Below are 14,354 nucleotides of genomic sequence, written 5' to 3' on the forward strand. Positions count from 1 at the left end.
AGGTTAGTTTATTATTGAGTTCTAATATTCTACCTTATCTGCTTTTTGGGGTTTTTTTTATAGATTTTTACAATATATTTTCAGTATCAGCGTTTATTGTTCAGTAGATTTTTCTCATAAGATGTTTTGATGTTATCTACAGTATGGTATTCATGCTTTTCTTTACATTTCAACCCACTTAACAAATATATATGTGCACTAATATCAAATATAGAGTTTATATATACCTTCATGGACAGTGCTTTATAATAACAACATACTCACTTGATTTTCACCACGATTTCTTATATGCTGGAATTTCCATTCCTACAGTTATTTTGATTAATTTCTTCACTGTATTCTCTAATTTTGCCTCCAAACCACATTTCCAGTAGCTTAGAACCAATCTTGACCTCTAGCAATGTGCATGAGGAGGTCCCCTTTTTGTCTAGGGAGAAAAGAGATCCAGGGACCCCGCCTCGTGCTGGGGGGGGAGAAGCAGTTGACAGAGTCCCTGTGGTTATCCCGAGTGTTAACAGGTTTGTTGGGAATACATTACTATCCATCCTGCCTCCCACAAAAAATGCATTACCCGTTGTCACTGCTGCTGCTGTCAGGCCTTAAGTCTCTTGGAGGGCCAACTCCCCGACGTGGATGACCTGCTGGACGACCCCATCCTCCGCCGCCGCCGCAGCAGTCGCCGCCGCTCCTCCGCCTGGGTTAGAAACACAGGCATGGAGACCCCAGAGGACACTTCCAATAGCTTCTCTCCCGTAGAGACTCCTCGGTCGCCTTTCTTCGACGACGAACCCCAATCGGTGCTCTTTGGTCGGCTAAGTGCCTGCCCTTCGCTCGCCCTTGTTCTATGCCAGGCGTCGCACAGCCTCACCATCTAACCAGCAACCCGAAAAGAGCGTGAAGACCCAAATGCCTGGGTTTTGGCTGTCAATATTATCATGTCATGTAATTGCAATGTCAACATTTATACTTATGGATATTCTTAGCATCAATTCCCAAACAAGATAGATGCGATTTTGTATCTCTACCTGGTCAGCACTTTGGGTCTTGGCGTTGCAACAATAACCGTGAAATAACCTTTTTGTTTTAAAAGTAACTTTAAAAACATAACCATTAATTTATACTGTATTCTAAATCAATTATTGAGAGTTGGTGGATTAAGAAAAAAGCATGTTAACTATCATGAAGCTGTTGCATCCTTTGATTTCCCAATGCATTTATCCATGGTAACCGAATATTTAACCAAGTAACTAATGGTCCTATTGTTATAAATAAAAAAAAAAATCTCTGTATCATAGGATGAGCTAAATCATGTCCCTTAAACCCCTACACGTGGGTGCCTGTCCACACGTTGCTCTACGTGTAGAGTATTAGTAAACCAAGGCTGAAGAGTGTAATGGCGAGGGTGAATGGCCGTCAAATAGCCCCATGTATGGCGCAAAGAAATGATTTTGCATTTCAGACAAACAGGAAAATAAACGCATGTCCTTCATTCCTTAGATATAGGTAGGATTCGTACCTGAAGATATGTGGACTTAGGGAGACGGATTGAGTTTATACTTGATCGGTAGTTTTAACTAGGTAGTGATTAAACTTTGTTGTCGGCACACAACACGTCTGATGTATGTATGCATGTCTAACGTGATGCTTTAAACAGTTATAAACGTGTGGAATCTAGAGCTGTATGATAATGTGTGTTACACTCCGTAGAGACAATAATTGGCAAATTAATTATAAGTTATGCCAAAAAATAGAAAATAGCTGCTTCAGATATATAAACATTACAAGCATACCATGTGTTCCTTCAAGATGTCGCTCACTTGTCATGTTTGGAAACTGGCTTTTTGTGTAGTGAGCATGATCGTGTATGTCCTGCTTCTGTTTATCCTCAAAAAAAAAAAGTAAAGGAGAATCTGAAATATTGCCAACATGTCATTATTACAAAGAAGAATGTCACCACAGTATTATTTACTTTCTCTTGCTAACTTTTTTTTTTTACCTTGAAGACGACGAGGGTGCTAGAGGGTCTTCTGCCCGACGAGGAACAGGCGCAGAGCCACCACCGTCGAGACCCTGATTCCGAAGTCGAGGAAATTCAGGTAAACTCATGGACCTGACGTATTGATAGTTTGGTTATTTGTCTGTCATTTGGTGTCTGGGTCGTGGATCAGAATGTGTTCTTAAGAACTTTCCTCTTGATTCAATTATTTACGTGTTCTCAGTATCAGAATGCTTTATTGTTAATACAACCAGATAGCAATTTCAGTATCAGATTCTTTGTAGAGAAAACTGATAAACGAAATATAGAAATACCCATAATAACCAAATAACCAGTTTCTTATTTCTTGGTGTAATCATTTATTTTATTTTATTTATTTTGAACTACACAGACTGAACAAGCGCCCATTGAAGAGCACATTCAACGGCTGTTTGTGTTCTCAATCATGTGGAGCATTGGAGCATTTATGGAGTTGCCGGATCGTGCAAAACTTGAGCAATATATTCGCAAGGAGCATCTGAGCCTGGACCTACCCGAAGGGAGAGGTCCTTCGGATTCCATATTTAACTACAAAGTTGATGAAAATGGCAAGTTTTCTTTGGGGATGTGTGTATGTCACTGCATTAGTGGGAAGTTGTTTAATATCTCGTTCTTTTTCTCTTTCTCGGTTTTCTCTCTCTTTTGCTTTTGTTGTGTTTTTTTCTTTCAATTTTGTTTCTCTCTCTCCGTCTATCACACTCGCTCCCTCTCTTTCCTTTTTTTTCCCCTACCATATTGTCATTTGACCTAATCAATTGTTTCATTATTCTTTTCTCATGAATATATATCGACTGAAATATAATTTTGTCTCCAAACGCAAAAACGTTCTGCTGTTGCATGAATATCTGTCTGATTTTCATTCACAGTTATAGTATGGTTTAAAATTATTATATACGGGCAACTGTCTAACAAATTCAGAGAATGGCTGGGTTATATATCTCCTGACAGTCTCTCTCTCTCTCTCTCTCTCTCTCTCTCTCTCTCTCTCTCTCTCTCTCTCTCTCTCTCTCTCTCTCTCTCTCTCTCTCTCTCAACACATATATGTAGGTGTGTGTGTGTTTAATTATATTTATTTTTCGTTTTCTTCTTTTCACTTCTAAGTCGTCCGTTTTAATCTGTTTTCCTTTCCTCTCGTAGCCTTCACACATTCATAAAACGAACTCCATTCACCTTCCCTTAGGTTGGTGGCAGCACTGGGAAACTCGGGTCAGTGAGTACGTCTACCCCGACACTGGCACTCCCGATTACACTTCGATTCTCGTGCCTAATGTCGACAACGTTAGGATGGACTTCCTCATACATGTCGTGGCTCAGCAAGGAAAGGTAAGAACACGTAACTATTCTTTGTAGTATTATTTAGGGATCGTGTGAAACCACTTTTTTTTTTTTTTTTTTTCAAGGGCGTACGAGCCTACTTTGTTTGTCCTTATTTTATTCGGTTCACGACATATTTTTTAATAGAGCTGTATTTTGCTCTGTATTTGTGATTTTTTAAATGAGATGTTGATTCAAACTGTGGAATGATATTGAAAATGGAGGGAATATGATTAAATTCCCAGTATTATGTATAAAGTATACATAACTACACTTCAAAAGTGTGTAGTTATTATTATTACTATTATTATTATTATTATTATTAATGTTATAACTGTTTACTATCATAGTTATTAATTTGTATTATTATAATTTTGTTATTATTATCATTATCGTTATCATTATTACTATCATTGTTATCACTATTGTTAGTAGTAGTAGTAGTATCATTATCATTATTAGTAGTAGTAGTGGTATTATTATTATTACTATTATTCTATCATGCCTATTATTGTTATTGTTAATGGTATTGCTTTCATTATCTTTACTATCATGATAATCACCATCACCATCACCTTCATCATCATCATCACGACCACCACCATCCCAACATCATCACCACCACTACCATCACCACCACCTTCATTACCACCACCACCAATCCATCACCACCAACACCATCACCACCACCGCCATCACCACCAACACCATCACCACCACTACCATCACCACCACCTTCATTACCACCACCACCAATCCATCACCACCAACACCATCACCACCACCATCACCACCAACACCATCACCACCACTACCATCACCACCACCTTCATTACCACCACCATCACCAACACCACTACCACCAATCCATTACCACCACCACCATCACCACCACTACCATCACCACCACTACCATCACCACCACCTTCATTACCACCACCATCACCACCACCATCACCACCATCACCATCACCACCACCATCACCACCACCACCATCACCACCACCATTACCACCACCACCACTATCACCACCATCACCACCACTACCACCACCACCACTACCACCACCACCACCACCACCATCACCACCACCATCACCATCACCACCACCATTACCACCACCACCACTATCACCACCACCATCACCACCACCATCACCATCACCACCACTATCACCATCACCACCTTCACCACAACCACTATCACCACCGCCATCTCCTCTTCCCCACAGGGCGTGTTAGTGATCGGCGAGCCAGGGTCAGCCAAGACCGTCACCCTCAACGCCTTCATGAAGAAATACAACCCCGAGGACCACCTCTGCCGCAACTTCAACTTCTCCTCGGCCTCCACGCCTCTCTATTTCCAGGTGAGTGGTTTGTGTGTGAGTGGGTGGGTGTGTGGGTAGGGTGGGTGTGTGGGTAGGGTGGGAGGGGGGGGGGGGCTTCGTGTGTGTGTGTGTGTTTGTGGATGGGTGGGGGGGGGGGGGGTTGTGTGTGAGTGTGGGATTGTTGGGGGTGTCATTGTGTGTGTGTGGGGGGGGGGGGGTGTTCTCTTTTGTGTGTGTGTATGTGTGTGTGTGTGTGTGTGTGTGTGTGTGTGTGTGTGTGTGTGAGAGTGTCATTGTATGTGTGTGTGTTTGTGTGTGTGTGTGTCTTTGTGTGTGCATGAACCTATATAATGTATTGACAAAGTACTTTCTATTTAGTGTGTAACATTTATTGCCAAAGTTTTTTGTATACAGATGTGAATGAGAACGCAGTACAAAATATGAGCGTGTTGATATTTTACAATTTTATCACGGGGAAAATATTATATCGAAACATTAATCAACGTATCAAAGACATGGGAATTATTCTTTCGTATTCACTCATTTCAAGAACTGCCTTGACGTTCTTTTACATCAAATCTACCTCAACCCTTCTTATTTTTCACGCCTATATCCTGTTTCTTTTCACTCCACTCAATCACTCCATGACTCCCCACGTTATATCTTGTCATCATCTTTTTTTTTTCTCCTCATAATTACATTTTATTACAGAGGACGATCGAAAGCTACATTGACAAGAGAATGGGAAGCACCTACGGACCGCCAGCTGGCAAGAAAATGACAGTATTAATTGACGATCTGAACATGCCTCATATCAACAGCTGGGGAGACCAGGTGAGTGATGTAGATTGAGTGATATATAGAAGGATGGATGTATAGGTAGAATGATAGGCAGGCAGGCAGGCAAACAGACAGGCAGGCTGGCAGGCAGGCAGGCAGGCAGGCAGGCAGGCAGGCAGGCAGAAAGACAGGCAGGCAGGCAGAAAGACAGGCAGACAGGCAGACAGACAGACAGACAGGCAGGCAAGCAGGCAGACAGACAAACAAACGGACAGGCAGGCAAGCAGACAGGTAAGCATAGATAGATAGATAGATGGATCGATAGATAAATAGATAGACATGGCCAGAAGATAGCAGTTTAGGTTGATGATCTGGACAGGTCAGTAATGTAAATGGATGGATGGATCGATAGATAGATAGACAGACAGACAGACGGGTAAGCATAGATAGATAAATGGATAGATGGATAGATAGATGAGTTGTTAATCAGGATATCGGAAGGCTGATTGTGTATCTTCAACTGTGATTTTATTGTTTCTCTTGCAGTAATGTGGATTGATGTACAGAAGGAGGGATAGATAAGTGATTAGATAGATAGATAGACAGACAGGTAAGCTTAGATGTATAGATAGATAAATAGAGAAAATAATTAGTTAGTTACTTCGACGAAAGGATGGCTACATTAGTAGATGGATAGATAGATAGATATATAGTAAGATAGAGCCAGATAGATAGATAGTCTAGATAGATAGATTGTTAGATATAGATAAGACAGATATAGATAGATAGATATAGATAGGTAGATAGTTGGATATAGACAGAAATAGGTAGACAGATATTCGTTGACAATATGTCTTAAAGTCCATGTGAGTTTTATACATGTCATTGTGACCCGTTTGTGTTTCTTACTTGAAAAAAATCAAAATTATTTAATGACAGAGCCTCAAGTCAAGTCGAAATGTTAGGCCTAAATTCCCTGGCTGTAGACCAAATACTCTCGGAATCATCAAATTTCACGGAGCCAGTTACACAGATAAGAAAGAGTATGTCACTCACGTATAAAAAGAATAGTGAGTTAATGTCGCTGGAGTGTGTTTCTGATAACGTCTATTTTTGGGGGATGCGTAAATGTAGGCCTACGTGCGTAATTATCATTCCCAATATATTTTAGGCCTTTTATTCATTTCTAGTTCTGTATCTTCGTTACATAAATATTTTCTTCTCATGGAAAGGAAAACAGCCACGATAAAAAATGAAAGAATTGTTTCATGTTCTTATTGTGGCTGTTTACCTTTTGATCATCACGTCCCAGTGTTTGTTTTCTTTTTTTTTATCTCCTTGAATCGGCACAATACAATAAAACAAAATAAAAAATCTAAAAAAAAAAAAAAACTTTAAACGTATCCAAGATATATCAACTTGACTTTAAATCTTACGCGTTCCAGCCCACCAATGAGATCGTGCGCCAGACCATGGAGATGGGTGGGTTCTACAGCCTCGAGAAACCGGGGGATTTTATTCACATTGTGGACTTGCAGTTTTTGGCAGCTATGGGACACCCAGGTAAGGTTTCTCTTTGTTGTTGTTTTTTCTTCCTTCGTTTGTTTTTCTTTTGTATTTTTAGTCTTCTTTGTTCTTCGGTTTTTTTTCAGGTTTTTCGTCTTGCATTTTTTTTTTCTTTTTTTCTTCTTCTTGCTTTATTTGTGTATCTTTCCACCGCCTTGGTATTTTTCTTTTTTCCTTTTCTTGTATATCCATCTCTCTCTCTATTTTCATATCCTTCTGCTTGATTTCTTCTAAACATTCGATTGTAATTTTATGTGATAGGAAAATACGAATTAAAAATCCATTTTGATCAGCTACCAAAATCATTTTTAAATCAATCATGAAAATGTTTATATGTGAGTTAGTAACGATCATCTTAAAACATAACAGTGAAGATAGTGAAGACCGATTTTGAAAGTGCCATGTTATTCAGGTTTAAATATTCTGGCTTGGTGTATTTTTTTTAATCTCTTTAACAACGAATAAAAAACGTGTTGGTTGGCCTGGCGTTGGTAGGAAGGACGTCCCTTCCCTTAATAATTCACGACCGATTTCAGAAAATATCACATATATTCAGTAAAAATTCATTAATTTTCTCTTTAATAACAACGCTTGGCAAGCGGCGGTTGGAATATCCCTTCCTTTAATAATTCACGAGGCACTGATTATCAACTTTTTAGAAAATGTTACTTTGTTCTGTAAAAATACTACCCTCTTCTTTTTTTATATTTAAAAGATAAGTTGGACGGTTTGAACGACATCCCGTTCGTTTTAAATCTCAAATCATTAATGGCCGATTAAATTTTTTTTTAAATATGTATGTGTGTGTGTGTGTGTGTGTGTGTGGGTGATCAGCAAATTAATATTTACCTCTTTTACGACAAATGATAATAGCATAGTTTTCCCTTTTTTTTTTTTTTTTTTTTTTTTTTTTTTTTTTTTTTTTTTTTTTTTTTTTTTCTTCTTCTTCTTTTACGACGAATAACAACACCGACAACACAAAACCAAAACGCTGGTCAGGCGGCGGCAGGAACGACATCCCCCCTCGCTTGAAACGCCACTTCTGCATCTTCAACTCCACCATTCCGTCGGAGTCTTCCATCGACAAGATTTTCGGAGTAATCGCCCGAGGACACTTCAGCGCCAAGAGGGGCTTCAACCAGGAGATTCGAGACATGTTGGAGAAGGTCATACCGCTCACGAGGAAGCTGTGGGCGCATACGAAGGTAGGCCTACGTCGGTGGGCGGGGCTGGTAAAGGGTGGGAGAAGGTGGGCGGGGCGGGGGGAGGGGGGGAAGGGGGGTAGGGCTGGTAGTGGGTGGGAGAGGTTGGGCGGGGCGGGGCGGGGGGGAGGGGGGCGGGGAGAGGATGGGCGTATAGGAAGGTAAGGACGGTGAGCGGGGGAGGGGGGGAGTGGGGGGCGAGTGTGAGTGTGATCGATAAATAGATGGGTAGATAGATGGATGGGTAGAGAGATATATAGATCGAGCGGGGATTAAAAGGAGAAAGGGGGAGAACAAGAAAGAGGAGGGAGAGAGAGAGAGAAAGAGGAGGAAGACAGAGAGAAAGAGAAGGGGGAGAGAAAGAAAGAGAAGGTGATAGAAAGAGAAATTGAGAGAGAGTGAGGAGAGGAGAGGGGAGAGGAAGAATGGGGTGTATTAGAGTGAGACCGCGGAAACAAAAAAAAAATAATATTACTCGCTCTACATACACAAAATCATTTTCCTCCCAAAATATACAGTAACCGTGTCTTTTTTTCATTTTTTTTTTCTTTTCAGAGCAAGCTTCTCCCAACGCCAGCCAAGTTCCATTACGTCTTCAACCTCCGTGATTTGTCGCGCATCTGGCAGGGGATGATCGGTGCCACGTCCAACGTAATATGCACGAGTGACACCTTATTGGCTCTCTGGCGCCACGAGTGTTGCCGGGTGATAGCAGATCGGTATGTAGTAATTCAAGTTATGATATAGTATAGTAGTGGTTTGATAATGATGATGATGATAATTATCGTGAAAATAGTATTCATAATGATAATAGTAGTGATAATGATTATAGTAATAATAAAAGTACTAATGATGTTATTCATATTGTTAATCATAATGATAATGATGGAAACAATATAATTAATAAAGATAATGATGATAAGTTTTATATCAATGATGGAATAATGGTAATGATACAAATAATATTAATATAAAAAACCCAGGCCGATTATGATGTTTATTTTTTTCTTTTCTTATACAAACAAAAAATCCCAATTCCAGCTTCACGACGCCTAAGGACGTGCGCTGGTTCGAGGACTCGATGGTGGCGCTGGCGAAGCAGGAACTGGGGCCGAGCCTGACCATGAAGATTTCTCAGACGCATTACTTCGTCGATTTCCTGAGGTGAGGCTTGGGTTGGAAATGACACACCGAGTGATCATTAGGAGAGGTTCGGAGGAAAGGATGATAGGAACAATTGCTGAGAAAGTAATAAGTGGCAAATGAATGAGAGGAAGTAGTAAAGTAACAAAAGGCACGTTAATGCAATAAAAGTAAATTGTCAGCGGAATGTATACAGAGGAAAGATGATTAAAGAAACGAATGAGTACAAAATAACAACAAAGCATAGACACAGTAATAATACATAACTGAAAGCAATGCATAGAAAATACGACACATTATCAAGCAAAGAAAAGAAATACAAGTAAAAAAAGTAATGAAACACGAACAAAGTAATCTTAGAGGAAAGATTTACGTTATCCTTTGTTTATTCGTTACTTCTTTTAAATATCTAGAGAGGAGGTATTAGCTACTACGAATCGAGAATTAGATTTTGTGATCGGCAGTAGTGATATTAAAACTTATTACAAAATATACTCAAGAATTTTAAGTAATGTTAATCATACTAGCCGATATTGATATTGATAACACCTACACTAATACTATTGCCAATAATATTAATAAGTCTACAGGAGGGACGACCCAAAAGCCATTTCCAAATGATAAAAACAATGATAAACTCACATCCTTGATCAACAGAGACGCCCCAGAACCCACGGGCGACGAAGGGGAAGACCTGGACATGGAGATGCCGAAGGTGTACGAGCCCATCCCGTCCTTCACCGCCCTCGAGCAGCGCCTGCAGATGTTCCTGTCGCAGTACAACGAGATCATTCGCGGCGCCGGCATGGACCTCGTGTTCTTCAAGGACGCTATGATCCACCTGACGAAGGTAGGGGAGAGAAGGAAAAGATGAAGAAGTTTGTATTGATTTCGTAGTGCGTTTTCAGAAAGAGAAATCTGATTTGGATGCAGGGATTTGCATAAAATACAGCGAGTTAGTTATGTAATTTTTTTTCTTGTGGAAGTGTTTGTGTAATGATATTTTATAATGGTTATTAAAATCCCTATCTAAATTTAACAAATTCATGATTGTGATGTCAGTGTTATACCTTTTTTATAAAACAAAAATTAGGAAATGCTGCTTACTGTCATGGTACAAATGTCTTTTAAAACCAAATTTTCGGAACTATCGATTCACAACTGTTCGAAATGAAAATCTAATCAAGAAATGTAATTATCCATAACAACTTCAAACCGAAAATATATATTCTTCCAACGCCTAGATAATAAGAATAAAGTGAAGACATACCATTTGCCATAACACATACCCAAAATATATTTTTCAACGCCCAGATGATAAGAATAACATTTTTAAAAATCCCATTAATCGATAACACAACAGACGCCTGACATACGACAATTGCATAACACAAAGCCAATACACATTTCCTCCCACCGCCTAGATCTCTCGCATTTCTCAACGCCCAGATGATAAGAATAACATTTTTTTAAATTTAATTTGTCATAATCGATAACACAACCGACGCCTGACATACGACAATTGCATAACACAAAGCCAATACACATTTCCTCCCGCCGCCTAGATCTCTCGCATCATCCGCAACCCCGGAGGCAACGCACTCCTCGTCGGCGTCGGAGGCTCGGGCAAGCAGTCGCTCACGAAATTGGCTTCGTTTATCGCCGGCTATAAAACTTTCCAAATTACTCTCACAAGGTTGGTAGCCATTAAGGCGTTTCTGCTTTATTTATTTATCTGGTTTAATTATGATTAAGTGTTTTGGTTTCTTTTTCTTAGTTTTATCGCAAGATTTTTTTTTATATATATATAACTTTAGCAATGTAAATTGTTTCCCGAAGTCAGTCATTAAGATATTTTTCTTCATCGTAATTCTTTTTTTTAATCATTCATCGCGATTATCTTACCATATTAGTAGTTGATGAAGGATATTTTTTCGAAATCTTATTTAAATATGTCAAAAATAATAAAAATAATGTTAATTGACCATTATCTAATACATATTAGTATGTAAGTGATATGGTATATCTTTATGTAAATGGATGAACATTCATACTTTCATATTGTTCATGCTTTTTACGTCCATTAACGAACAGGTCTTACAATACAACGAATCTCCTGGAAGACTTAAAAGTTTTGTTCAGGACGTGTGGCATCCAAGGCAAAGGCACCACTTTCATTTTCACTGATCAGGATGTGAAGGAAGAAGGCTTTCTGGAGTATCTGAACAACGTCCTTTCGTCGGGTAGGTGTTCGCTGTTCTCTCTCTCTCTCTCTCTCTCTCTCTCTCTCTCTCTCTCTCTCTCTCTCTCTCTCTCTCTCTCTCTCTCTCTCTCTCTCTCTCTCTCTCTCTCTCACGTCATATAACGTCCATGAATAGCAAAACTAACAAATATTTAAGATTTTTATAGTAAAATAATAATACGATAATAAAGATAAATTAATATTAAATAATGTCAATAATAACAGTAATAGTGATGCTCATAATACCAATATTGATGATAATAACAATAGTAATAATGATAATGACAATAGTAATAATTGTAACTTTGATGACGATTATGATGATGCTTATGATAATAATAATAATTATCATAATAATTATAATGGCAACAATAATGGCAACACCATCATGATTATGTATGAGTACAGTCCATTCACAATAAAATACCAGGCATGGTGAGCAACCTGTTCAACCGCGACGAGCAGGACGAGATCGTGAGCGAGCTGATCCCCGTTATGAAGAGGGAGCACCCACGCCGCCCTCCCACGCCCGAAAACGTCATGGATTTCTTCATCACGCGAACGAGGCAGAACCTACACGTTGTCTTGTGCTTTTCTCCGGTTAGTTAGTTAGTTGGTTGTTGGAGAGGAGGATAATCTAGGTGGCGAGGTTTGTGTGTTGGGGAATCACCATTCACTAATTACGTCCTCCTCCCCCGGTAATTGGTGAATGGTGATTTCGGTTAGAGTGTGTTATTATGGGTAATTGTGTGATCGTGGTTAGGATAATGGTAGATTTAAAGGTAGTGTTGAGTGGGTGTACGTTGGATGGGATTATATTGAGAAGGGTAATGTTATTCAGAGTTGGGTAATGGTTATAAGTCATGACATTATCCAGTAGCAGTAAAGAAACATACCTTCATATCTTGCCATCGATAATCATATAAAAATTACAATCAAAATATTTACAAACCCCATCAGGTCGGAGAGAAATTCCGGACCCGCGCGCTCAAGTTCCCGGGCCTGATCAGCGGCTGCACCATCGACTGGTTCCAGCCGTGGCCGAAGGAGGCGCTGGTGGCGGTGGCGTCGCACTTCCTCGAGGACTACGACATCATCTGCTCGGACGACACGAAGAGCAGTCTGGTCAAGAGCATGGGCTCCATCCATGACAACGTGGCGCAGCTGTGTTCGGATTACTTTCTGAGGTACATTTCTATTTTTTACGTCGGTTAGGCTTCGTGATTTTTTCTTTTATTAAGTGTTGATGTATGTTTTTTTCTTCTTCTTCATCATCATCTTCCTTTCTTTTTTTTTACTTATCTGATTGAATGGTTAACTCAAAGGCGTAGCATCGAAAAGGAACAACACTCCTACCCAAACACAACACGCAATCTACGCTTTCCTTTGACTTCCAGATACCGCCGCGCAGCTCACGTCACCCCGAAGTCCTTCCTTTCCTTCATCAGCATCTACAAGAAAATCTACAACGAAAAGCGCGAGGACATCGGGGACTCCGCGACAAGGATGACCTCCGGCTTGGACAAACTGCAGGAGGCCTCCCAGGCGGTGCAGAGACTCAGGGAGGAGCTCTTCGTGATGGAGGAGGAGCTAGCCGTGGCCTCGGAGAAGGCTGAGAAGGTGAAGAGAAGTGAGAGAGGAGGGGAGGGAGGGAGGGAGGGAGGGAGGGAGATAAATGAGGAGAGAGAGGGAGAGAGAGAGAGAGAGAGAGAGAGAGAGAGAGAGAGAGAGAGAGAGAGAGAGAGAGAGAGAGAGAGAGAGAGAGAGAGACAGAAAGTATTCCCAATTATGTTACTAATCTATTAGACTACTCAAAGATACCACTCTTGCCTCAGCGTTATCACCACCAACTACCAAAACATAATTGCATACAGAAACTCAGTCAAATCAACAGGTAAACCAACTCCAACCACCTTGCCCCACAAAACCCGCCCAAAGCAACCCATGGCCATCTCCCGCTCCTTCAGATCTTGGTCGAGGTGACGAGGCGCGCGCGGGAGGCCGAGACCATCAAGACCGAGGTGGAGAAAGTGCGAGACAAGGCCCAGGCGCTCGTCGACGACATCGCCAAGGACAAGTCGATCGCCGAGGAGAAGCTGGAGGCTGCGAGGCCGGCGCTGGAGGAGGCCGAGGCGGCGCTTAACACCATCAAGCCGGCGCATATCGGTTGGTGTGACGAAGGGATTTGTTTTTTTTTTTTTTTTGGGGGGGGGGGTTTGTTTGGTTTAAATTTTGTATCTGTTTGCGTGTTTGTACTGTTATTTGTGTTTGTTGGTTTTTGGTTTTTTTGTATTTGTTTGTTCGGTGTTTTTGTTTGCGTGTTTGTACCGTTATTTGCGTTTGCTGTTTGCGCGTGAGTTTGCATTGCATAATGTGTTGTGGTTTGACATTTAGTAATTCGTCTTATCATTCGTATTAAGTATCTTCTTGCCTTTCTTCGTGTTCCATTCCCCATCCAAAATCCCGAATACATGGAAATATAAACCAGAAAATAAACCAGACAATAAATCGAAAAAAAAAATGACATTCACTAATCTACCTTTTTTTTTTAAATCTTCCTTTCCAGCCACAATCCGCAAACTAGGTCGACCTCCTCACCTTATCATGCGAATTATGGACTGCGTGTTGCTACTGTTCCAGCGCCGACTGCAGCCTGTCAAAGCCGACCCCGTGGCAGCCTGCCCCAAACCCTCATGGCCTGACAGTCTCAAGGTTCAGTTTTTTTTTCTTTTCTTTTCTTTTTT

At 40.5% G+C, this 14,354-nt stretch overlaps 1 protein-coding gene across 1 annotated transcript in view; it reads left to right on the plus strand.

The window, feature by feature from the left end:
* The window catches only part of LOC125034905 (dynein axonemal heavy chain 5-like), an 82,746-nt gene that overhangs the window by 48,806 nt on the left and 19,586 nt on the right, over positions 1-14,354 (plus strand). The window contains 18 exon segments of the mRNA XM_047626953.1: positions 597-797; positions 2,004-2,096; positions 2,388-2,583; positions 3,216-3,358; positions 4,582-4,716; positions 5,389-5,511; positions 6,903-7,020; positions 8,023-8,228; positions 8,781-8,944; positions 9,267-9,389; positions 10,026-10,218; positions 10,934-11,064; positions 11,463-11,611; positions 12,041-12,210; positions 12,571-12,797; positions 13,008-13,230; positions 13,578-13,776; positions 14,177-14,322. Coding sequence (XP_047482909.1) covers positions 597-797; positions 2,004-2,096; positions 2,388-2,583; positions 3,216-3,358; positions 4,582-4,716; positions 5,389-5,511; positions 6,903-7,020; positions 8,023-8,228; positions 8,781-8,944; positions 9,267-9,389; positions 10,026-10,218; positions 10,934-11,064; positions 11,463-11,611; positions 12,041-12,210; positions 12,571-12,797; positions 13,008-13,230; positions 13,578-13,776; positions 14,177-14,322 — 2,940 coding nt within the window.

The sequence above is a fragment of the Penaeus chinensis genome, chromosome 19 (assembly GCF_019202785.1).
Source record: "Penaeus chinensis breed Huanghai No. 1 chromosome 19, ASM1920278v2, whole genome shotgun sequence".
NCBI classification, from domain to species: domain Eukaryota; kingdom Metazoa; phylum Arthropoda; class Malacostraca; order Decapoda; family Penaeidae; genus Penaeus; species Penaeus chinensis.